The 25,322-nt window shown below is 41.3% G+C and overlaps 2 protein-coding genes across 4 annotated transcripts in view; both read left to right on the forward strand.

Moving 5' to 3' along the window:
* The window catches only part of ADGRG2 (adhesion G protein-coupled receptor G2), a 51,113-nt gene extending 45,508 nt beyond the window's left edge, over positions 1 to 5,605 (forward strand). The window contains exons 26-28 of the mRNA XM_080613130.1: positions 774 to 875; positions 1,581 to 1,733; positions 5,190 to 5,605. Coding sequence (XP_080469256.1) covers positions 774 to 875; positions 1,581 to 1,733; positions 5,190 to 5,374 — 440 coding nt within the window. The 3' untranslated portion in view covers positions 5,375 to 5,605. The remainder of the gene's footprint in view (positions 1 to 773; positions 876 to 1,580; positions 1,734 to 5,189) is intronic.
* Positions 5,606 to 9,607: 4,002 nt separating this feature from the next.
* The window catches only part of PHKA2 (phosphorylase kinase regulatory subunit alpha 2), a gene marked incomplete at its 3' end in the record, with an annotated part of 43,211 nt that continues 27,496 nt past the window's right edge, over positions 9,608 to 25,322 (forward strand). For all 3 annotated transcript variants that reach the window (XM_080613604.1, XM_080613605.1, XM_080613606.1), the window contains exons 1-11: positions 9,608 to 9,725; positions 15,590 to 15,748; positions 16,805 to 16,852; positions 17,326 to 17,494; positions 18,303 to 18,385; positions 18,975 to 19,055; positions 21,159 to 21,257; positions 21,578 to 21,724; positions 21,958 to 22,011; positions 22,569 to 22,691; positions 24,404 to 24,499. In XM_080613604.1, coding sequence (XP_080469730.1) covers positions 9,648 to 9,725; positions 15,590 to 15,748; positions 16,805 to 16,852; positions 17,326 to 17,494; positions 18,303 to 18,385; positions 18,975 to 19,055; positions 21,159 to 21,257; positions 21,578 to 21,724; positions 21,958 to 22,011; positions 22,569 to 22,691; positions 24,404 to 24,499 — 1,137 coding nt within the window. In that variant the 5' untranslated portion in view covers positions 9,608 to 9,647. The remainder of the gene's footprint in view (positions 9,726 to 15,589; positions 15,749 to 16,804; positions 16,853 to 17,325; positions 17,495 to 18,302; positions 18,386 to 18,974; positions 19,056 to 21,158; positions 21,258 to 21,577; positions 21,725 to 21,957; positions 22,012 to 22,568; positions 22,692 to 24,403; positions 24,500 to 25,322) is intronic.

Genomic DNA, 25,322 nt, shown 5'->3' on the forward strand with positions numbered 1-25,322 from the left:
TTAGCTTTTCTTCATGTTTTCTTCTATTAATTGTAAACTTAACACATATGTTCTCAGGGACACATTGCAGCTGAAAAATTATGCAAAGACCGAGTGCCACTTTTCCTTGCAGGGCAAAGATGACAATGGAATTTTTATCAGAGAAGGTTAGGATCCACCTTGTATCATATAGAAGTGAATGAGAAGCAGACAAGTCTGTAATGTGGCACTGGCAAGAGACAGGGATAGCAAGAGACGGGGATGAGCCCCATCCCTTCTAGAAAATATTTGGCTTTGAATTTCTGGCAATGAGGGTACTAATTATTTTAGATATGAGTTGTTTTCTTTTTAGTTACTGGTTCTGCCACACTTTGTGATAACAGGTTAACTGCTAATAAAAGATGGGGCAGTGTCACACCATAGGCTAACAGCTGCATAGCCTGACAGTGTCATAGTGTACCCTCTTCTTGACATTGCTTAGAATTTTTTTCCAAAACAGTTAAGTAAATTTCAGGATCCACAGAATTTTTTCCTTCTTATTTGACAGTAGGAAACTTTATGCACTTTGTGGATTTGGTTACATTTGTTGTTCCTGCATTTGTGTGTATGATTCCTCTCATCTATTTAATGAAAAAGTACTCTTCAGTTTTGAGAGCTGTAAACTTTCTCACCAAAGAAAGGTGTCATTACTTTTGATTACAAATTTAAAAGCAATGAAAGAAAACCAAAACATTGTTCACTAAGAAGTAGTAAAAGTAAATTTTGCAACATTCTCTAATGTTATTGTTTTGTAGGGTTCTTCATTTTTATCTTCTATTGTGTAACGAAGGAGAATGTCCGTAAACAATGGAGAAGATACCTCTGTTGTGGGAAATTCAGACTGGCTGAAAACTCTGGTAAATATGAATACTTCTGAATGCTTACACTCTGTTAAGTTCCTAATATCTTGTAATACTTTTCTTAAAAAAAAAAAAGAATCATGTTACTGCAGTTGCAGTTCTAATTTATTATCCAAGGTATACTAAACCTCCAAAATTATACTCTTTAAAAGTGGTGGCTGATGCAGTTCTTAGATGCTGTTGCATTAACCTGTTAACTGCAGCTGATCTCTTCCACTGTACTATAAACACATGGCTTTGCAGAAGACTTGATCGGTTAGAACAGATGAAATTTGTTGCAGCTTCTGAGTCAGCTGTAGTTCTACCAGTGACTGCCACATAGTTTAAACCAAAAAAACTGTAAATGATTTTATGCTATTTTGTTATTCAGTAGTTGACTTCTCCATAAAGCTGTATACTTTTTATACACTTTAACTTAGAGAGACAACTGTACTTTAGTTATTCTTCTGATCTGGTCTGCAGTCATAAAACCGTTACAGTTGGCTGCTTGTATTAAAAAAGGGACAAGAGAAAAGGGAACTAGATTTAAATAATTCTAAACATCAAGAATCATAAAATTCTTACAATATTATTCTGTCTAGAATACTGTGAGGAGAGTGGGAAAAACTTTATTTTTATTTTAATTCAGTTACATTATTAACTATCTTTTTTTATATTGCTTGTATGAGTTGTGCTATTTTTTGTAACATGTATCTGTTGTAGACTGGAGTAGAACTGCTACTAATGGTTTAAAGAAGCAGACTGTAAATCAAGGAGTATCCAGTTCTTCCAATTCCTTACAGTCAAACAGCAACTCCACTAACTCTACAACACTCCTAATGAATAATGATTATGCAGTGCATGCAAATGGAAATGGTATGTATAAAGCAAAATAGAAGGTTTTTTCCTTGTCTTAAAACAGAAGTTTTAAGCTCTTTCATGCTGATGTAAAGTGAAGTGCTGACAAAATATTATTCAAAAGTAGAGGGTCAGAATATTTCAGGATGTCTCCACAAATAATACTACATGTCTGTTTTAGGGAACTATAAGCAAAGTTTTAAAATACCCATTTCTCCTACTCTTGATTTATGTATCAAATAGTAGGTAAAGTTAATTATTAGAGAAATTACTTACCAGAAGCGGCTGTTAAAGCTTGACCTGAATATGTGACAATAAAATATGTTTTAGAACAGTGCATATTTTAAGCCTCATTAAAACAAACATTGCCTAAACAAGAAAGAAATATATAGGATAATAATAAAGCTTTGAAAGTATGAAAGAAATCATGTAGGAGATAATATGAAGAAGAACATGAATGGATTGCTCACATGGGAGCTACTTACAAGAGAAATAAAAGAAAATTAAGACTGTAACTTATAAAATCATCTCAGTGAAGAGAGCACTGCTGAGAGGGCTACCTCACTGTTGCCTGTAAATACTGAAACTGATTTTCTCTGTCGCTCTTTACTCCCCCTGTGGGTTTTTTACGAATGTGTTTGGCTAACAAATATATCTTTGTTGTAGGAAAAAATTCTTCAGAAGTCAAATTCTCAATCTAGTATCTAGTACTAAAAGTTGAGGCATTATTACTTTTAAAGTATCAGAGGCTGCTCCAAAAGCCTTCCTAAAATACTGGGATGCTTACCATATTAGAAAAGTTGCTTGCGCTTTTCTTCCTGAAAACCTTGGAAAATGGGAAATATAAATGCATGTCACAAAGGAACTCTCCCAAAGCTGTGGAAAGCAAACAGCTCAATGTAGTAGGTTTTCTGGCACTGAAAGGTCAAGGTGACTTGGGTGGGGAGATCATACCTAGTGAAGTCAGTCTGGCATTGCTGTGCCATTTCCCAGCCTGTAAAATCGGTAACAGTCGCCCCCCAGCTAGGCACAGTAATGAGTTTTTTTTCTCAGTCCTTGCTTCTTCGTATTCTAGCACAGTACTGTCCTCTGAACTGTTAACCCTCTGCTCTGTTCCTGAGAAGTTGAAATGCAAGTGCATGCAGCGCTCCAGTCAATTTCACTTGCAAATTGGTGTAACTTATTTGTCTATTGAGAAAACTAGATATGAGCAAAATTTACAGGTCATTACTTCTATGTGCATAGGGTATTTTTCCCACCTGATCAAGAGTCGAAGCTAAGAAGTCATGCCGTCAGCTAGGTTGTTTAGTATGAAGTTGTAGAAGATGCTCACAGAGGCTGTGTTGTCTTCATTTCCTCACACGTGTTGTCAGAAGACAGCAGATAATCAACGGGATAATCTCAGCAGATAATCTCTCAGATGTACAAAGTAAAAGCTATGTAGTTCATATGTGTTGCCCTCTTAATAGGTTACTGTCCATTTGGATGTACTAGCTGCATATTGTAAAGAAATCGCAACAGTTTAGGAAACGGCATTTGGACATGCCGTTAGGTATCACATGGCTGAACCTACCATCTCCTCACTGAGGAACAGAAATCACTTTCCTGAATTTGTTTGCAGAATAGCCTTATTTTCTTCTCCAGTTTTGCCCTGACAGCTATTTTTAACACTCCTTTTAAAATAAAACAGTTCTAGCCAGACAGGGAGTTAAACAACTACATATTAACAGTGACACAATTAACGGTGTTGGCAAGTATGGATTTTTTCTGTCATTTCAGTCTTTATCTGATTTGAGTTGTCTAACAAAGCTCTTCTGTTCAGCTTGCCCTATTTACATTTGTGCCTAAGTGGCCTTTTAAATTAATAACTAATATTAGACTTTTTATTTAAGAGGTTTCACATAATCTGTTGGGCCATTGTTTCTGTTTTGTGGGTCTAGTGGAAGCTCAGTAGTTTGTCATGGAATTTGTAATTTTTGTTTGCCAGCCACTACCACAAACCCACTCCCTTAAACCCATATCCTGACATGTTTGTTATATGCATTACATTTTCAAACTGGTAGTAAACTTTATCAGCTGAAAATACACGTTCACATCTTACTTAAAAAATACCATCTCTCATTACAAAGAAAAGTTTGTCAATAAGACTTTGATGAAACCTGGAACCGACATGCTTAAATCAGTAGGATAACTTCTGGAAAGCATGCAGTCTGCCTAAAGTGAAGGATTAGTTTCTAGAGGAAGCATTTGGGTAGACCAATACAAACCTGTGTGCTTGGGGGCCTTGGCCCAAGCAGAATAGAGAAGAGCTGTCCAGTCTAGCCACTCAAGCAGAGAATCCTTTCTGCAGGAGGGATTAAGTGCAGGGGAGGAATGTCACCATATACTTCTCCCTCTGGTGACCCCAACAAGACATAGTTGAAGAGCATCCTGTAATGTGGCCTGCCATTTCTGAAAGGGTTCAGAAGGTTGAGATAGTGAGAGAGTGAAAGGGCAGGACAGAGCCAAAGCAGAATTCTGCTCCGGGATATTTGAGGCATTTTGATGGACTGAATCCAGGAGTTCTGAGAGAGTCATCTTTCATTGCCCAGAGGTTTCTCACCAGTGTGTTTCCTCCTCCTAACACCAAAAACCACAAGCAGTTTCTACCCTCACTGTTGTGTCTTTTCAGTAGATTTGTTGAAATCTACTGAATCATGCTGACATTTGTATGTTAAGTATTGAGAATATTAATACAAATAGCAAACTTGGATGTTTTACTTTTTTAATTCTGTTTCTGGTGTAAATGATAAAGTGACAGCTCTGCATCTGCGTTTGTGAACTCATTTCTCAGTGGTTAACAAAATGATCCCCTCCCAAAAGAAATACTGCTATCCGGTGAATTGAGCATTTGTGGAGCATTTCATTAATTGGCTTCAGTCACTAGTGGTATTATACATGTTCATTGTAGATTCACCTAAATGTGTAAGATTCTTAGTCTAAATACGGCTTAGACCTATGATTTCACAAGGCCATATTCTGATTGTCCTCTAGAAATAAAACCTGCAAGTTGAATGCCTTTCCAAGTTTTTTAAAAAATCTTTGTATTCTCCAACACTTGCTTGTTTCAGATGCATGGCAAACCTGAGAAACCTTTTAAACTTAGCTTGTTAAAGCAAAACTAGAATGAGAAATATTTTGCATCTTATCTACTGATATTTATTCCAAGTCAAAGTCTGCATTTGGAGAATGGTAACCTTTGCTGCTTCAAATACAGAATCCTATTGTACATAAATATATTAAATCTCTCAAATCTCTTCCTGACTTCTACACACGAAAAGAAATATATGCAGATTATGTACAGAAAAATCCACATTTTGAAATTGTTGCAGGGATAAAATAAGAGTGCCTGAACTCCCTACAATGACTGAAGAAGTGTGGGAGACTTGAGACTGAACCTTTCTGATGGGATACACTTTTTTTTTGTTTCAACAGGCCATCTTGCCAGTGAGAAGAATGGTGTTTCTTTCAGTGTACAGAATGGTGATTTGTGTCTCCATGACTTTTCAGGCAAACAACTTGCATTGCAAGAAAAGGATGATACAGGCAGCCAAAAAAGCCACATCTCACACAGAAGGACTTCAAAGAGGGGAAGCCTAAGTTTCATTGAGAAAATGTGATTTCCTTTTAAACAGCATATTGGTTTATAGTGTGAAGTAGAGATTTACTTTAACAATTTTACATAATGTGAGCAGACCAAGAACTGATTTTATTTAACATATGGTACTGGAACTTCAAGGCAGCCATGCATTGAATTGACAAGGACAATTATTATTAAAAGAAAAAAAAAAAAAAAGAAAAAAGGAAGCTACTATTTTGACAAGTTACTGTGGATGTCAAATTACAGCTGGCACATTTCCATTATGATTCTTCATTAGAGGTTTATTTTGAGGTTTTTTTTTACATTTAAAAGAAACTTTTGATTAGACTTTTTTATTACAACTAAATTTATCTGGATATAATGCATAGTAGAATTATAGAAATGTAGGAAGTTACAGCTTGTCTGTAGAAATGATGTTATCTCTAAAAATGTTAGCCATACAACCTTCAACTTTTTGTACGTTGTAGAAGCAAACTCTGTAGTGATGTACATAAACGGAAAAAAACCAAACTAAGCATCTTACTGTTACTTTTATATTTATTATTGTAATATAAATTTAAATATTCCTATGTATAGAAAAATAATTCGTATTTTGTTTTAACTTTTATTGTAAGTTTTCATTCTTCTTTAATTGAGATCATTAACATAGAATGAGACAGAAGTTGATTTCTTTAGGAAGTGAAATCACTTACAGTGGTTTAAATATATTTACTAGATACAGAACTGTAAATACAAACTCTATTGGTCTTGAACCTTTAGCAACCTCTCAGTACACCACAGAGGGACAGAAACTGGATATCATCCAAGTGCCATGAATGAGGGAGTGATAAATAGTAGGTTATTAAGTACAATTCAGTTATGTTAGTGGCTTGAGTAAGTCAATGGGAACTTTTGTAGTGATTTCAGCAGGGTCAGTATTCTGCCTTGAGTGTGGTTCCAGAGATTAAACTCGCTGCCATTTCTCATTTGCAATGATAAAGTAGAAAAGTGTTGTTTTCAGGAGAAAAAAATACAGAGGGTAAATGCTAGCTGCTATATTTAGTAGCCATGAAATTGTTTGTTCCATTGTGTGGCTGTTTTTTAAGGGGCAGCTCTTGAGCTATGGTAATGACTATTTCTGCTTGTACTTTGGCCCTTGGCTGGTTCCCTTTTGTAATTGTCTGAAAAAGCTGTATTTTGGCTTTTAATGCACAACAGCTGAAAGCCCCATACAACATTGTGAAGATTCTTCCTGAACAGAAATTAGCCTGAGCCCTAGTTATGCCGCTTCATTCTCACGCAGGTGTGCAGCTGTGGACAGTTGTATTCTTGGGCAAAGGTTAGCTGCTCCTGGAGCAAGAGCTAGAACAAAGTGGGGCCACACTGCAAAGTACCAGACCCTGTAAAGGAGATTTTTTGAGGCAGATGCACAGTGGAGGCAAGAAAGGGCTTTGCTTTCCCAGAAGACTCGGTAGGGAGCCCTGGAAGTGCTCTTATCCACAAAAAGCATCAGATAGATGCCTCCTAGCTGGGGCTTTGTTGTAGCTCAGCAATTGAACCTCTTCAGTACTCAACCCTCTTGTGGTTCTGTATGCAATGCACAGGTTCTTTTGGTTACCTTTGTCCAGGACTACTCTGAATAGACTTTTAAAGTGAGAATTTTAAGTATTTGTTGTGTTTATCCACAAGGTTTTAACTGCATGTTAATAAAAGACTGTCCTGGAATGCTAGTAGCTGGAATGCATTTCTGTGAATGCTTTGACTATTTGGCTAATTGCCTTTGCACTGTTTCTTGTAAATTTATTTAATGTTCTTGTATTTATATTTTCAACTGTAAAAAAAAAGTAATAAATTTACAGCAAGTACAACACGTAAAATACATAAACTTTGTCTTTTAGATAATTGTGTCGTTATATTGGGCCATGTTACAATCCTTCAGATTACATGAGCTGCAGTATGTAACCTCTCGGAGAGGATGCTGACTAGCCCTTAGATTTATTGTCTTCCACATGTTTTCCCTTTCATGGTTCTAGCAGATCTGTTTTTCAGCAGAGAAAACCCTGACAGTGCTTGCCCTCAAGTCTGCTGAAGCTTCTCCAAAGCTGAGTTGGGCTTAAGTAATTAAATTCCTTATGAAAACACATATTCCACTGTCACTTGGAATCTTCCTCTGTTTCTATTTTTTGCACACTAACATATGTTATGATTGTTTTAACGATTTTATTTGATACATTCCTGGAGGTGGGGGGGTCTTTTCTGACTTTGCCACTTAAAAGCACACACATACTGTAGAAAAATTTTGCACCCACAGCAGCATATTACTTTATCTCAGTAAATAATTCTCATCATTAAACTAACTGAGAATGCTTTTGCACACTGGGTGTCACAGTATCCTTTTGGTCTTTGGTGTCTTGTGCTCTGCTAGCAGTTGAGCCATGGCAACCCTGCACTCCATGAAAGCGGTAACCCCTTCCCAGAGAACCAGGTGGTCATTCATAAACAGCAACAAGCTGCATACAGCTGGCACCGCCCTGCTCAGCAAACATGTTCCCTATGCATGTCCAATTCTCTCTGTAAAAAACAGTGCCTGGAGCATGGAGCCCATGCAGAGCTTAGGGGAGAGGGAACTGATCCATGTTGTGGGATTGCACAGCCTCCCCTAAGCTGCAGCTGCAGGCCTCAGGCTGATGGAGTTAGGAGCCCCTAGGTAGTGCCCTGTCCTCTTCCTGCTGTGGGGTGCTTATCAGAATAGTATCTGACAGCCACACCTTAAGGAAAAGGCCTCCTTTGAAGGTTGTTTTGTCAACCGTGCTGTCAGTTACACAGTCAATGAAGTCAGCACAGTGAAAAAAAATTACAAAACTAACTCTGTTAATGCTGCAGTTGCACATGAGGAAAGCAAAAAAGGCAACAGAAAGAAAAAATCCTTTATGATATATCCTCACACCTCCAGCTACTCTGCAACATCTTTTCTGTGCTTCAGCACCCATCCACGCTTCCCATTGCTCTGTGACGGGGAGCATTGAGGAAACTCACTGAAGATTTCAGGACTCTGTAACACATGTAGGTTTGGTTTTGTTTGTTTTAAAGTCTGCCACGTTTCTAAGGCTTGGTGTCCTTTGCCTGAGTGCCCTTCTTTCTGCTGGCTCCCACCCTACCAATAGTAGGGAACTACAGTGTGGAAGCACAAGTCATGCCGCGGCAAATCATCTCCAAAGCACCCACTGTCTAATGCCCTTAGTGTGCATCCATGGAACAGTGGGTCCATTTCCATCAGAAATCTCTACATCTTTTTCTTTATTGAGTTGGAAAGCCAAGGCTGGGGTGTGAAGATATCTGGTAAAGGTATTTTTAATGCTAAAAAAACCAGCTAATAAAATAAAAAATAAATAATAAAAAAACCCACCAAAACACACACACAAAAAATAAACCCCAACGAAAATCTTTTAAACCTTATGAATGTTCTGCCTTTTTGCACCATTATCATAGAATCATAGAATGGTTCGGGTTGGAAAGGACATCTAGTTCCAACCCCCCTGCCATGGGCAGGGACACCTCACACTAGACCATGTCACCTAAGGCTCTGTCCAACCTAGCCCTGAACACTGCCAGGGATGGAGCATTCACCACTTCTTTGGGCAACCTGTTCCAGTGCCTCACCACCCTCACAGTAAAGAACTTCTTCCCTATGTCTAACCTGAATCTCTTCTGTTTAAGTTTTAACCCCTTACCCCTTGTCCTACCACTACAATCCCACCAATGAAGAGGATCTATAAAATCGCCCTTGTTTTTGACCATTTATGCTGGCTTTCTTCACTTGTCGCCCCACAGCTCAGGTTGCCCGGCCTTGCCTTTGCCCCTGGCAACTCCCCTGGACATAGACATTCCCGGTGTCCGGGCTGCCGGCCGTCCCTCACGCTCACCTCCTCCTGCCGCTCCCCAGGGCAGCAGCTAGGAACACCGCAGGTAAAGCCTTCTGCTTCCGACAAGCTGAAATTGTGATTTCGGCCATCCCGACTAGCACCATAAGCACCCTTGCTCTCTAGGGCTCCGCAGGCCCACTTTGCCTTCCACCCCACAAAGTCGGAGACAGGCAGGGATGGAAGAACGGAGGCAAGGGAGTGGACTCCCCGCTCCTTTCCGCCCCGCCCCGTTCCGCCCCTCTTCGCCGAAGGGAGGGCAGGCCGGCTGGCCGGGAGGGAGGAGGCAACTGTCGCCATCTCCGGGAACTGCCGGGCCGATCGCGACCGGGGGCCTGGCGGCGGGCCTGGTAGCTGGGCCGGCTGAGGCGGTAGCGAGCCAGCCGCGGTGCGATGAGGAGCCGCAGCAACTCGGGGGTGCGCCTGGACGGCTACGCCCGTCTGGTCCAGCGAACCATCCTCTGCCACCAGGTAAGGGCGGCTGCCGCCGCTGCGGGTCTCTGGGCCGGGGTTGGGGGGCTGAGAGGGGACGCGGCGGTGCGGCTGGGGCGGCCGGGGCCTGTGGCTGCAGCCTGGTCGCACAATGGGCACGACGGGGCCGGGGAAAAGAATCTCTTGGGTCCCCCGCGCACGGCCTCCTTTCCCTGCCTCCCTTCCCCTCTGAGGAGGAGCGCAGGGAAAGCTGAGGCGGTGCAGGTCCTCGGAGGTCTCGCCAGCCGCTCATGTAAGTGCACATTGGCAGATAGGTAAGAAACGCACCAAGTCTGAGCTTGCAAACAATGATACTGTGTATAGAATGTGTTCTTGGTCATATGATCCACACCCACCCGTTGTAACGGTATGTATATATATATACACACACATACCCGTAGCCCTCCTAAGTCCCAGTAACATAAGGTTTCCAAGCAAGGCCTTTGAAATGTGTCTGTCAGCATCAGCTCAGGGTGAATCCAGGACAGAGCTGGACTCGCAGTGCTTTGTGCTGCATGTGTGCAGTGGTGCACGTCCAAGGGATTCCCACCCTGACCTGCTGCAGGGGCAGCCTGTGCAGCACTGATGTGCCTGGGGTGACTTCTCACGGTGTCACACTGCTCAGGCTCTGGGTTGTGGGGCAGGGCTGCCTGCGTATGTGAGCAGTCAAAGAGCAAAATGGTGTCAGGGCTGGTGAGGGAAAAGCTATTTATTACCTGTTCTGGCTTTTGATCAGCACGTATAGAATCATAGAATGGTTTGGGTTGGAAGGAACCTTAAATCTCATCTAGTTCCAACTCCACTGCCATGGGCAGGGACACCTTCCACTAGACCAGATTGCTCAAAGCCTCATCCAACCTGGCCTGTAGTGCTCTCTGCTTAATGCCCTCGCTTCACTCAGGTAGGTGTTGAGGACTTTAAAGATTCAGCTAGACAGGGTGCTGGACATGGTCATGCTTGCCATCCAGATGATCCTTGAGGTTCCCTCCCAACATGGTGTTCTCTGATTCTGTTTCTCACAGTGTGCTCTGCAGTGTCATGCTTCAGTTGAAACAGTCCAGTACGTAAAGAGGAGAGCAGCAGGGGATTTTGCATAAGTCAGTTCCCAAATATACTTGCTGAGAGTTACAAGAAACTGGAAAGCAGTAAAAGAAGAGGTTAGGACCTAAATCCACTTGGGTCAGTAAGATTGACTGTTGTTGTGAGCATGGGGTCCAGATACCTGTGGATTAATGTTTGTGAAGTAATTGTTACAAGCTTATTAGAAACAAATGCAAGAATATGGCATAAGTGGTGTGAGAAGATAATTTTGCTCTCACACTGTGCTGGGGTGCAGGAGATGCTTCGAGCTGTGCTTCAGCAGGATGACCTTAGACAAGTCACTTTGGCTTCCAGTGCCTGCCTTGGTTTCCATATTTATAGGATGAGAATGCTGATAACAGCTTCCATTAGAAGAGAGATGGAGCCTCTGAGATCCAGAGATCAAACATGGCCCATGAAAGCTGTGCCTTAACACTATGAATAGTTAACAATAATAAAATGGGGTAGCTTAATGGTAATGTGGGAGTTTATACCAGTGACATAGAATTTCCTAATTGCTGTTTACAGTGCTTGGATGTGTTTTCCATTAAGTGCTCAATGCTGAGGAAAGTTCAGAGGTGGGCAAAGGACGTAAGTAAGTTTTCTTTGGTGTGTGGAAAGCAAATCACGGTCTAGCAGCAGGTCAGAGGGATAGTGTCACAGGGCGGTCCAGAGGGATGCTGCTGTCGTGATTTAAACCCAGGCCGTAAATTAGAACCACGCAGTCCACTTCCCCCCTCATCTTTCTTCCCTCCGCTCCTGGAGGGACGGGGAGGAGAATCAAAAGAATGCAACTCCCACGGGTTGAGATAAGAACAGTTTAATAACTAAGGTATAACACAAATCACTACTGCTACCACTAATAGTAATAATGATAAAGGAAATAACAAGGGAAGAGAATATAACACCTCACCGACCAATACCTCACCCCCACCCTGCCGTGATCCAGCCCTTCCAGGTAACTCAGTTACATCCTGGGCATGACGTGCTGTGGTATGGAATACCTCTTTGGTTAGTTTGGGTCAGATGTCCTGTCCCTGCTTCCTCTCGGATTCCCCTCCTCCCTGGCAGAGCATGAGACTCACAAAGTCCTTGGTTAGACTAAACATTCTGACCAGCAACTGAAAACATTGGTTTTATCAGTACTGTCCCAGGCCAAAAGTCAAAAACACAGTGCTGCACCAGCTACTAAGAAGGAAAAAAAAGTGACTGCTACTGCTGAACCAGGACAGCTGCAAAGCGGGTTTCTAGCTTTGTTTTTTATATGTGTAGTCCCTATGGTTTTCCACTGCAGTAGGCTGAAAATGTTCAGCTTAGTGAGGTGAAGAGGTGCAGTGCTTCCTTGGGCAAGTTAGGACAGTTGTCTTTGGGTCATGTGCCACCCTTTCTTGCTTGGGAGCAGAATAGCCTGTGACAGGCTGGTATGCTGCTTCACTGCTGGTGCTTTCCAGGTGCCTTTCAGGACAGAGCCAGGGAAGGGAATTTAATCCATTGATTTGCCTATGAGCAGCCTGGCAGAGGAGCCAGGAGGCATTTAAGGTGCTTCTGAAGTGCTGCTGCTTCACACAGGGGTGATGTGTAGCTGTGATCGTGTACCTCCGGGCTGCAGGCATGCCATGTGTGCAGACCTGGCACATCTGCTGTGTGCTCTGATGAGCAGCAGTAATGAGCTTGCTCTGGTAAGGGTGCAGCAGGGAGAACACGTGTGCTCAGGAACATTTTGCTTTGATAAGAAGGTGTTTAGTACACCAGGGGTCATGTTCCTCAGTAGCAGCAACTGATCTTGTGTTCATTCCAGTCACTTTAAATCAATGTCATTTTAGAGAAGAATTGTAATTCAGAATACGTGCGCTACCAGGCAGACATGCATTCAAAGCACAGTTCTGGATCCCTCACCAACATTGACAGTTTTCCATATGTAGCATCTCACAAGGTTGGATCTGTAGCAGACTTTTTTTGTGTTTTGCAAGCACTGCATTGTGCTAATCAGCACAATCCCCTGCAGTGTGCACAGGGATAGGTATGATCCTGTTAAAGGTTGTACAAGGAAGGTAAGACCAAAGTACCAGCTCCTGTCCTGTGCCCTTGGGGATGGGGGCCAGAGGAATGCTTAATTAGTGTAGCCGAGCAAGCACTGAAGGTCATGACCAGAAGGCTGTTCTCAGCTGCTCATTACACTTGTTAATTTGATTGAGATAAGAAAAAATGGAAATCTTAAGATATGTCCATAAAATAGCAAAACTTAACGTGTAGATACATTGTAAATATTGCTAGGGTACTGTTAAGAGAAGAGCATATGGAGCTGGTGAGGAAAACACCTGTGGCATACATTTATGCGTAACCAACCCCAACTGTGCTATGTCTGGTTTCATATAAACAGTCTTAACCTGCAAACTTTGCTAGAGCTTACATCAGTTTTCATCTGATGAGTAAATGAGACAGATGCAAATTAAATAGGTTTTCAGCAAGATGCTAAATGTGGGCTTAGAACCCCTCTGGTTTTGTGCGTGTAACGCTGAAGTTCTTAATGGCATCTGGACCTTTGTAGGAACTGGTGTTGTGTTTTGGTGGGGTTTTTTTTTGGTCTCCAGATTAACAAATCGACTTAAAAATAGGATTGGGCACGATACAGCAGTTTAAAGTCTTAGTCTAGCAATCGGCTTTTTGTTGAGATGCTTTCAACTCACAGAGCCCATGGGTGCTGGTAAAATTCTTTGCTCCATGGATTTGTAAGTGCAGTGTGACTTGCAGGGTGAGACCTACTATCCGGTTAGTGATTGCTGCATGGGTGTTTTAGCTGAGCTAAAATCTCTTTGACGTCTTTAGGCTTAAGCACACTCAGTGTTTTTTAGGTTTTTTAGCACTTTGTAGGGGTTGTGCTTTTCATATATGCGTCAGCAGGCAACAGAAGAAAATAACTGTAGTTTTTAAAAGTAAGGACTTTCTAAACAAACAAAAAAACCCAAACCATTTAAATATTAATTAATATTAATATGTGTTGCTCTGCTAACATTCTGCATGTGCACAAGGATCAACATTAATGTGTTGTCAGTCCATTGGGAGCCAGCCCCAGTGTGCCCCAAGAGCTGGGACCTTCTTGTAGGGGAACCAGAGGCTCTGAAATGGTGAGAGCTGCCTTTGGATGTGTTTAGTGCAATCTCTTGAAGGTAGACAGGTACCTCCCTGGGGACTGAATGGTCTTTCAAAGTCTTGCATGGGCCATTTTTCTGGGATTTCCATCTTGGTACCTGGAGGCATTTTGATTTTGCAACTGGCAGCCAGCCCAGCATGGAGGATGCAGAAAAAATAAACCAAAACGATTGTTCTTCGGGCAGCAGGATGATCTCTGTCAAGCCAGGACTGCAGCTGCAGAGAGGTTTGTTGTCCTGCATGAAAAGGAGGGGAAAAAAGTGCTCTCTAAAAATACTGGGCACATGCACTCTGCCTACTGAGATCCTGTGTTTTGTAACACAGGCACAGTGCTGAGCTGGGAGTAGTCTGGCCTTTCTTTGCTTGCTTACTTGTTCTGTTACTCCTTGGTTTGACTTTTCAAGTTGAGAAAGAAGTTCTTTAAGCTCTTTGGATTCATATATGCTCTGTTCCCCATCAAATATAGGAGTTGGTGTCCTTTGATTGTTACTTGGTTTGGGAAGACCGTGCTGTGGGACTGTTAGCAGAACTACATGTATCTGCTCTCTGCGAGCCACTGGACATTGCTGTATTTAAACCGTAACAATAACACTGACTGTGCCTGGTCATGTGTGTCAGGCTGTCATCGTTTTCATGCCCAGTTGCCACATGCAAAGGAAATTGTAGCTGAAGCTCCTCCCTTTCAAAACTTCTGTCTTAAAAATAACCAAGGAAGAAATTGAGTGAACCAGCGTGTGGCAGAAATGAAAAACTGGTGTATGTGTTCTTTTTAGTTTTACTTATCTTTATTACTGTAATCTTTGCCCCTTGTCACACCAGCCCTGGCAGCTGGGTTTTGTGCACTGAAAGGTTCTGTAAAGGCTTGATTTGATTGAAAGCTCTATCGACCTTTTGCCTCCCTACCTCATCTTTTGGTAGTGAAGAACATGCAGCTGAGAAAGATGGTCTTAAAAACTAATGATAGTGAAGTGATAGGAATTAATGGTGCAGTGAACAATTTATTGGGGAATTTGGGATGCAGGAGGCTACTCAGTGTGCTGTTTTTCCAACAGTGCTGCTTTTCAATACCGTCAGAATTTTGCTTCCTGTACGTTTTTCAAAAGAGGCTACTTTTAAAAAGGGCTTTGCATGCATTCGTGCTTTACTGTCACAAACCCAGCAGGTAAATAATAAAAATACTGTTTAATTTCCTAGAAGGGAAGTACTGCTTTTTTCCTTCCTCAAGATCATGCCACAGACGAGTGCATAGAGAAGAACAGACCCAGACAAAATTTCTAATGTTACTCTCTTTTCCTTACAAATACGTAAAATTGAAATTCCTGTTTCCTCAATGTATTTAAAATTTTACTTGGTGACTTGGTTAATAACCCTATCTGGGTGTGGATGTTCAGCTAGATGCTATAAGCTTTACATCCTGAAGTGTTCACATACATTTTGTATTTCACTTGTGTGAGTTTGGGAAAGAAAGATGGGACCTCACTTCTGTTTCAAAATTGTGACCAGTCATAGCGTGCAGTCAGTGTGAAATCACCTTTGCCTCTTTCTTTTGTTTTGTTACCCTTTGATACAGAAAGAACTGGTGCTTCTTAATACAGATAATAATGTTTGTTCTTTATTCTTTCTGCTGTGGTTAGAACCCGGTTACAGGGCTGCTTTCAGCCAGTACAGACCATAAAGATGCGTGGGTACGGGACAATGTCTACAGCATCCTGGCTGTCTGGGGGCTGGGGATGGCTTATCGGAAGAATGCGGACCGGGATGAGGATAAAGCCAAAGCCTATGAGCTTGAGCAGGTATGTCAGAGTTTGGCATGAACCGGTTAGTGCTGGTTTTTTTCATACAGTAGTGATTTTGAATGGTGCATTCACATTGCTGCTCTGTCTAGGATCTGGCTGGGTTTTCTTCAGCTCGGAGTACATGTCATGTTCCTATGAGTGCAGGATGTGGTATGCAGTGTTTCTGGCAGCCTTCCAGCAACTAGGAATGTGGAGAACTGGGTGTCACAGAGGCTAACATTTGAATTAAAATATAAACAAAACAAAACCATGTAGGAGTCAAACTTCCATTGGTTGGATGATTTTTGAAAATTAGGCTTCTGAGAGATTTTAGGGCCAGATTTACAATTAAACCTTGATTAAACCTTGAGATCCTTCATGAGCAGAAAATCCAGCCTAGGTTGCTTGGACCCCATAGGAGAATCATGCCAGTTTAAGTGGCAGTCTTGGAAATTTGCACTGATGTCATCTCAGAGAAGGTGTATGTGATGTATAAACATGTTTGATCGAATTAAACAAGGTAAAGATCTCCAAACTCAGAAGACTTGTGTGCTGGAGAATTGCAGGGGGAGGTCAGTCACACTGTTAATTTCTGTAATCTGGAGCTGGGAATGTGGGCATCAGAAGTGAGAGTGCAAAGTTGGGTTAAATGGGAAGTGAGGAGGTGCTGGCATTGGTGTCCTTCTGTTTTGCAGGCACTGGGTAAATTTTATGCTGACATTTACTATTCAAACCAGGGAGATCTATGGTGGCAAAATAACCTTGACTCAGTGTGCATAGTCATATTCTGAGGCTATAATAATTTTGGGGTGGAAAGATGGGGTTGTTTTCATGTAGGGCAAGATCTTGTACTTATATTTTTTTGTGTATATATATATACGGGCATGTATATATATATAGAGGCATGTGTGTATATATATATATATATAAGGGCATGTAAGGCATTTCAGGCAAATACCCATTTTTATTCACCTTTGCCAGAGCTTTAGTAGGAGGTGAGAACTTGGGCACTTTTGAATATTGTTTGTAACAGTTGCTGTGTGAGGGTGTCACTCGTCTGTTTTGTTCCTGCAGAATGTTGTGAAGCTGATGCGGGGACTCTTACAGTGCATGATGAGACAGGTAATGTCATAAGTATGAGTTGAATAAGTACGTCTTGTGTTTATAAAGCATCTCATCCAAAGCATGTGTTTCTTGTGTCTTTTCCGTGTGTGTGTGTAGATGGAGGTCTGGGGAGTCTTTTTAAAACTCTTGAGCAAAGTTGTGATTGTACTTGCACCTTTTTGAGATAGTGCTTGGAGCAAATCATGGTTTTGCCTTTGCCAGCTGATTTTCACCAATATGCATACCTGTAACTAAGATCTGAACTCAAGAAGGCAATTTCATCTAATTCTTCCCCAGACAGATGTGGATTTAGATGGAGCCTAAAGTTAAAGTTGCATTTAAGCACTCTGATCAATCAAAACACACTGAAGTGAGGTAGCGGGAATCAGGACCTAAAGTTTCTCCTAGCCTAAGAAAAGTTGTTCATTTTGACATAGTTCAGAGAATTTATTCCAAAATGTTTCAGATTTGAAATTTGTGGTGTGTTTTAGGTAGATAAAGTAGAGAAGTTCAAATGCACACAGAGTACCAAAGACTGCCTCCATGCCAAGTATAACTCTGCAACTTGTGCCACAGTGGTTGGGGACGACCAGTGGGGGCATCTACAAGTGGATGCAACTTCCCTTTACCTGCTCTTCCTGGCACAGATGACTGCATCAGGTAAGCAGAAGATATTTTAGCCTTGACCATTGTTGCAGTCTTTTTCTATTCTAGCTTTCATTTAAAAAGGGAAAAAAGTTGTAACTAGCTTTAAAGATCTTTACATAATTATTACTCAGAATAAAGTAGTATTTCTCTGGAAAAGAGATGTGACTTAGTTAGGATTTCATGTTTATAGTAACTGGCAGTGTCCATTCCCTTAATGTTTGTTGGCATATAAATACATGGAATATTCAGAGTTGTATCAGAGAAAAGTTTTGTGTTTGAAGACTACATAGGGTGTCCTGATGGACAACCAGGATTCTTCAGAGAGTGGTGACATTGAGCCAGGTGCCACCAGTGCCATCTGTGTTCCTCTTCTTGCTGGCACTGTTCTAGCTTGTGTTCTTCTCAACTGTACTTCTGTCAGAATAAGGATATTAAGAATATCTTTATGTGTTTTTCTGTCCTCACAGCCCCTTGCCATTGACCCCTGCAGAGCAGGTGCCTGGGCATCCTTGATAATACACTTAGCAGGTGGAGGGGTGAAGAGCTGTAGGAATTGGGATACTCTCCAGAGCTGGTACAGAGATCTCTCCTTTGTACCCGCTGTGTCTGAATGCCACCTTCTGTTGGTGGCATTTGAAGTATTTTGTCAGTATTAAGTATTGAGTCTTGCTGCCTTATTTTTTGAAATCAGCATGAGTTTTTTCCATTGATTTCAGTGGGCAGTAGTTGGTAGCAAATAAACAAAAGCATGAAACTCACTGCAGAGTAAATATTTCAGTTCTAATACAATATAATTACTCTCTTTCCTTCTTATAACCAGGGTTACGTATTATCTTCACCCTCGATGAAGTTACCTTTATTCAGAATCTTGTTTTTTACATAGAAGCTGCCTACAAAGTTGCTGTAAGTAGTTATTTGGATGTAAATCACCCAAAAACTGCTCAGATGTGGGTGGAAAATTATTTGTTGATGGAGAAGGAAAATACAGACTTTTTCTTCCATGAGAAGATAACAGAAGCTGTCAGTACTTTGCATTGTGAGCAGCATTTTGGAGACAGTGAGGTATACTTGTTCTATCATAATGATTGTTTTTCTTTATTGATAATTAAAAATATTTCCTGATGTCACATTAAAATCTTATGGGACTTTCTAAAAAGAGCAAAGTGTTAGTAAACTTTCTGGAAAGTGCCAAGGTGAAGGGGCACAGGAAGAAGCATGCACAGGGGAAAAGATAAAGGGTTTTGTGTACTGTGAAGACAGTGATTCATGACTGTAGACCTGGTCGTGCTAGGATATGTTTTTGTGTGCTGCTCTTTAAGCCTGAGGAGGAGCTCTTTAGAGACTTGGAGCATTTTTGTTTTGGTTTGGTTTTGATTTGTTAAGGCAAATAAACTGATTTCATGCAGGGGTCTGGTTTTGTTGTGAAACAAGGGAGGAAAACACTGGTTTTGTATATAATCATGCCAATTTTTTCTTGATGATGTTGTTGCAGGATTATGGAATTTGGGAACGTGGTGATAAGACAAACCAGGGCATCCCTGAACTGAACGCAAGCTCCGTGGGGATGGCCAAAGTAAGAATGTCTTCTTGACACCACCTTTGTGGCTGTTCTGTCATGCTGAAGGGCTCTGACAAACCTGATGGCTTCCTTTGCATAGTCTTCTTGGCCACTGCAATAATTTACTGATTGTATAAGAATTTTTATTTGGGTGTGAGAGAGTATTTTTTAGTGTCAAATTATTGTGGTAATGGCTTTCATTGAAGGACCTCAGCACAGTTGTTCTGGGCATTGCAAGAAGGGTACCAGATTCATTGAGCCATGAATCTGATAAATTCAGCGAGGTGCAGTCTCATAAAGTGGCCTCTGGTTTTCTGTCCCTTCTTTCTTAATTCTCCAGCCCCAGTATTATATGTGGTGTTTTCATGGTAAGATTAGGTCAGATGTAAATCCTGAAAAACAGCAGAGTATCAGTCTAAGAAATTATTCACAAGTAATTTAGAAAGAGATATGAGTAAAGATGTACTTAAAAGAAAGTGGATATTTCTGGTTCCCCCATAGCACAAGGTCACGGAGATACTACATGAAGCTCAGAAAGGCATGAATGTAAATATGCAGTTGACAACTACCTTTTTACATGATGTCTGGGTGGCTCACACAAGCTAATTGCCATTAAGGTCAAAGGTGTAGTAGCATTTCAGCAAGATTTATTAGTTACCAAGACCTTGGTGGTTGCAAGAGAGAGTAACTGCTGATCTTGGCCACACTTCAGTCGAATAGTGGTGGGGCAGTGTCCATGGGGGAGGTTATTCCTTAGGTGTCCAGTATGAGTGCTTTTGCCCTGAATATTCTAACATGGGTTGCTGTGATCTCTGCATGACTTCTGAGCACACTGATGACAGGACAGTCTGCAGGACTGACTGCAGAGCTTTGCTCCTCTGTGGCTTTGAGTTCAGTAAAAGTGCTGTTTGGGATGAGGACTGGGGGAGGCATGCTGGTGGCACTGCTGAAAAGGTGTAAGGTAGATGCTTTTTCTTTAATCTGTCTCAGGACTCATTCTCCCTCATATCTCTCCCATATCTGCTTTGTGTGGCTATCTGTGGCAGCAGTACCACACAGAGCATATGCCTTTGAGTGGATCTCAGTGTTTTTTCTGCACCTTTAAGGCTGCCCATGGTCCCAGCTATCAGTTCCTCAATGGGCTTTTCTGCTGCTATCAGGAAAATCTGCTGCTGTAGCACTCTGCTAGAGAGAGGCACTCTATAGAGCCAGTAAACCCATGTTTGTGTTGGAAGAAGAAAAATACACTTGCGCCTCTGCAGAGACATAAGGCAAGTTGTGCTGTGCAGTCTTTGTCAGAGATTGACATTACCTTGAAGCTGCATGGCAAAAATGGGCATTGAGCAGCATTCAGTGCTACTGCAACCCTGTGAATATGCATTTCAAAGAAAGGTTCTGCAAGCCTGGCTATGACTGTCTGGTCCTGGATCTCTTCTTGCCGCATTCCCCATGTGGTGCTGCACACCCCACTTCTTCAAAGCCAGGTTTTGTAGCCTGCTAGGTTAAAGTAGCAGTGTCCAAATGAAGTCGGTGTTTGGGATGCTGCTGTCTTTGCTGGACAAATGAATTATGGCCAAGAGGTATGAGATGTGATGATTGACATAGAGCATGCTGTGCCTCAGTTCGCTCTGGAGAGACCAGATGTCTCATTTCTTTTTCCCTTGGAAATGATACTATCAGAGAGATGGCAGTGCTTTCTTCTTAAGGCAGTGGCCTCTGCTGATTCTGGGTTGCCTTGAACAAGCCTTCCTCTTTGTACAGCCCTTGGTGCAGGAGGAGTTGAAAGGCCGCTGAATGGAGGTTATTTTGGAATATAGCATTTATTACTAAGTATTTTAATGTTTAGATATTATCTCAGTGGAAGCCCAGCTCCCCATTCTTTTGATTTGCCTTTAAATTGTAAGAAGGATCACCAGCACATCAGCCCTGTATCCTGCTAGCAGGAGGACAGAAATACCGTTTCTAAAGTATTGCCAAGCATCTCTTTGAAGATGAAGAAATGTCTGTGAGCAAACTTCCGTCTTATTTTCCTTCAGAGGATAAGCACAGGTGCTAGACTGTATACTTGGCTTAAAAGGTATTTAATGATTTTTGGCTGTTGTTCGGGTTTTTTTGAAGGCTGCTTTGGAAGCAATTGATGAGCTAGATCTTTTTGGAGCTCATGGAGGACACAAATCAGTGATTCATGTTCTTCCTGATGAAGTAGAACATTGTCAGGTAAAAAATAGTCTTCTCTTTCCTTTGCTAGGGCAAACCCCAACACCTTTTTCCTTTCTGTTTTTAAATGAAATCTTGATTAACTGAACCAAGAACTTATTATATTAAGATGGCTTCAGACTATGCTTTTCACCCTGTTTCTGGTAGATCATGTGAAAGTGAGTGTTACGAAGATTCTTGTTCTAACTCAGTTAAAAATAATTACACAATGAGTTTTCTGTCTTTGCAAATGCTGTAGTCTATTCCATTTGCACTTGACATAGTCTTTTGAAGTAGGTAAATTGTGTTACATCCCTTTCTTCTGTTCTTGTTTTGCTCAGTCTATTTTATACTCCATGTTGCCAAGGGCATCCACATCAAAGGAAATAGATGCTGGCCTTCTCTCTATTATTTCTTACCCGGCTTTTGCAGTGGAGGACCTAAACCTGGTTAATGTAACCAAGAGTGAAATCATATCCAAATTGCAGGTAAGGAATTCCTTTATTTTTGTTTTCCAAAGGTAAAGAGAAGCAGAACCTCCTTTTCTTAACCAGTAATCCTAATTAGACAAGGGTTACCAGACTTGGTTCATCTGTATGGGGAAGAGAGGAAGGAAAATCTCTAAGTGACGCTTAAAACTCAGCACATACTTTTATGCTGATGTTAGTCTGTGAGGAAGAACAGTACGTGAAGTTTTGTGTACCTTTATCTGTCTTTACAGGGCCGCTATGGCTGCTGTCGCTTTCTCCGAGACGGTTACAAGACACCCAGAGAGGTACTTCTGATGTGTATTTCAGTTAGGCATTAGGAAGAATTTTATTTCTTGCTTATAGACAATTACTGTGTCATTTACATGAAGGGGTGAAGTTCTGTATTGCTGTTAAGACATCTTTGGATTTGGATTTTGGATTTGGAGGCAATCCAGGTGTCCACCCTAGAAATGACACACATCTGAGGAGGCTAAGGATTTGAAAAACAATTATTAATAACAGAACCTAATTCTGTAAGAAATGAACCCTTAGATATGCTTGTGGTGCCTAAGCAGAAGTGGTGGCTGAAGTGTCCCAGAATATCTTTGAACTGAGGCAGAGCCAAGATTATTTGGGTGACACCTAGATTCTGAGACTGGGAAGGGTTGATTTGTCTAAGGAACAATTAAATGAGTTTGAAACTGAATGTGAAAAAGAAGTCAAGAGTCTGCATGGGAACTGTTTCTGGTGTTTTTATTGGTTTCTTGGTTGTAATTACTTGGATAAAATAGGCTGCTATTATGCTTGGAATATGAGTGATTAACTTAGCACTCTGACTGAACAAGTATAATTGAATTTCTAGGATCCAAGCAGGCTGCACTATGATCCTGCTGAGCTCAAGCTCTTTGAGAATATTGAATGTGAGTGGCCGGTATTCTGGACATACTTCCTAATTGATGGAGTATTCAATGAGGATAAAATTCAGGTAAGGAAAGAAGAAATCACAGTCAGTGGAAATGCAAAGCCATTTACCCATGGTATTTTGTAGCTTGCTCCATGTTTATTTTAGGTATCAGTTGCATACCCCATCAGCAGGATGGGAGTAGTCATCAGCCAATTTTATCTTCCTGGGGAGTTGGTGATTTGGTAGCAACTGCAATGTTGTGCGCGCTGGGGCTTCTACCAGGTTGAGTGGCTCTTTTAGCTGATGTGGTCAAACTGGGCTGAACAGGGTTTATTTGCCTGGTTCTGTCTTATCTCCAGCCTTGGTACTTCTTTCCCAATTACTTCAGGATGAGACCACTTTCTTTTTCCCGTGACCTCTATGGTTTGGCTGCTGGAAACAAGATTCACAGTACTTTTAGTCCTTCTGTACGTTCAGGGAGATTTGTGGTTGGATTATGAGGAGCCATTTCATTTTCATGAAATCTCTAAGTTACTTCATGCCTTTACTGTGTAAAGCATCCAGTGGTCAGGGAAGCTAAAGTGACTGTAGCCTTCCAAAGTTTATAATGGCACCTGAAGAATATTGGTGAATTAAGGACCGACATGTAGCCAGTACTAAATGCATTCATACCAGGACTTCTGTAGGTTGGTGGCTTGAAGGAAGTAAAAAATTAATGTAATCTTTAAAATCGCCTAGTATGCAGATTGTTAAACATAACCCTTTAAAAATAAAATGGCATCAGAAACAAAACAGCGAATTTCAGACCCAAAAGCCTGCTTTATGTATCAGATGTTGTAAATGAAATGAAATGCTTACTGGGACTAGAAATGTAAGTTACTTTCCTGAACCCAGGAAAATAGTCTGGTAGAGAGAGAAAAATGGCATTATTTCATGAGGGGGAAAATCGGAAAGTTTACTGACACTTCAGTCATGTCAATAAAATACCACTTCTCAAAGCAGTCTCTAAAACTTAGTTGGCTTATCTGGGGCAGTATCCTTTGTGTGTTTCACTCAGAAAGGGGTAGCAGAAATAGGCAGGTGCTGATAGTTTTTGAAAACAGCTTCCTGGTAGGTAAAAGCTTGTAATGGAATGGTTAACAAATGGAACAAAATAAGTATCTGGTAAAAGGAACATTAAATATTCTTTATTTTGTATCAGTCTGGTATTCCTCGGTGTAATATACTTAAAACAAAAACAAGAGGATTTTCTGTTCAGTTAATGTCAATCGTTTTAAACAGTTTAGATCAACTTTAAGTTTTCCCTGGGCAAATTTTTAAGCAAATCAGTTAAATTGATTTCCCAGTCCTGTGAAGCAGAATTCAGAAAATCATAGACAAATGTGCATGGCAGAAAGCTAATAATTTATACACCTTACACTTTGTGGATATTGGCAGTCCTGACATCCATGTCACTGCATTGTCATCCATTGCAAATTCCATGTAGGATTTGTTCCAGTGACTTCTTGATAGGAGTATGTAAGAAGTTTGTACTGCAGTGGTGTGTTATAGATTAAAGATGTGTGTTCATGTTTCTGAGGCTGAGAATATTGAGATGTTGAAACAGCCTCTGAGAATCTGAACCCTGATCTTCCATCAACAAGTTGTGATTTTCCCTCCCCTCCCCCCGCCCAACTTTTTTTTTCCCTATGAACTTTCAGCAGAAACACACTGCTGGAAAGTACCAAAATTTTACAGTTCTGGTTATGCTGATTGTAATGTAATGTTTCACTCTTTTTTAAAATATTTTTTAGGTACAAGAGTATAGAGAGGCTCTGGAAGGAATACTTATTAGAGAGAAGAATGGAATAGTGCTAATGCCTGAACTGTATGCAGTGCCTCCAGAAAAGGTATTGTGAAAATGCAGCATCCACTTGAGTATGCAAAACATAGATATCAAGATGAGTGTCAGTTTTATTGCTGTCCTGCAGGTGATAAACCTAAACCAGCAATAAAAAGACTACCGTACATTTAAAAACTGAAAGTTCTCTCACAGCTCCCACTGAGAAATGGTAAACTTTAGCCTTCCAAATGGTAACAGTTTTTACTTGGGAATCTGGGTGACTGTGGAAATATTAGAGCAGGTCTAAAGTTTTAGATCTTTACAGCAAGACATAATATTTAAGAAGTGCCAATGCTGACTTAGAAACTGAAGATCAAAGAAGAAATAAAGCATGGACTGTCCTGCTGTCTAGTCTGTTGATCGATTGTGCTCCTTCTTTTCCAGAGCTTGTATATGAGGGAGAAACAGGTTTCAGAGAGGTGGAATAGAGTTTAGGCTGAGTATTTTGTTTTACTTGTTTGTTTTTTTCATTTGGTTTGGTTTTGTTCTTCGCCCCCACCCCGCAGCGTTCCAGCCCTTCCGGGCACTCTCAGTTACATCCTGGGCATGACGTGCTGTGGTATGGAATACCTCTTTGGCTAGTTTGGGTCAGGTGTTCTGTCCCTGCTTCCTCTCGGGTTCCCCTCCTCCCTGGCAGAGCATGAGACTCACAAAGTCCTTGGTTAGACTAAACATTCTGACCAGCAACTGAAAACATCGGCTTTATCAGTATTATTCCCAGGCCGAAAGTCAAAACCACAGCGCTGCACCAGCTACTAAGAAGGAGAAAAACTGACTGCTGCTGCTGAACCCAGGACAGCTCTTCCATGCTATTTGCCTTTGAATCCCTC

Source organism: Psittacula echo (assembly GCF_963264785.1).
Source record: "Psittacula echo genome assembly, chromosome: 3".
Taxonomy (NCBI): domain Eukaryota; kingdom Metazoa; phylum Chordata; class Aves; order Psittaciformes; family Psittacidae; genus Psittacula; species Psittacula echo.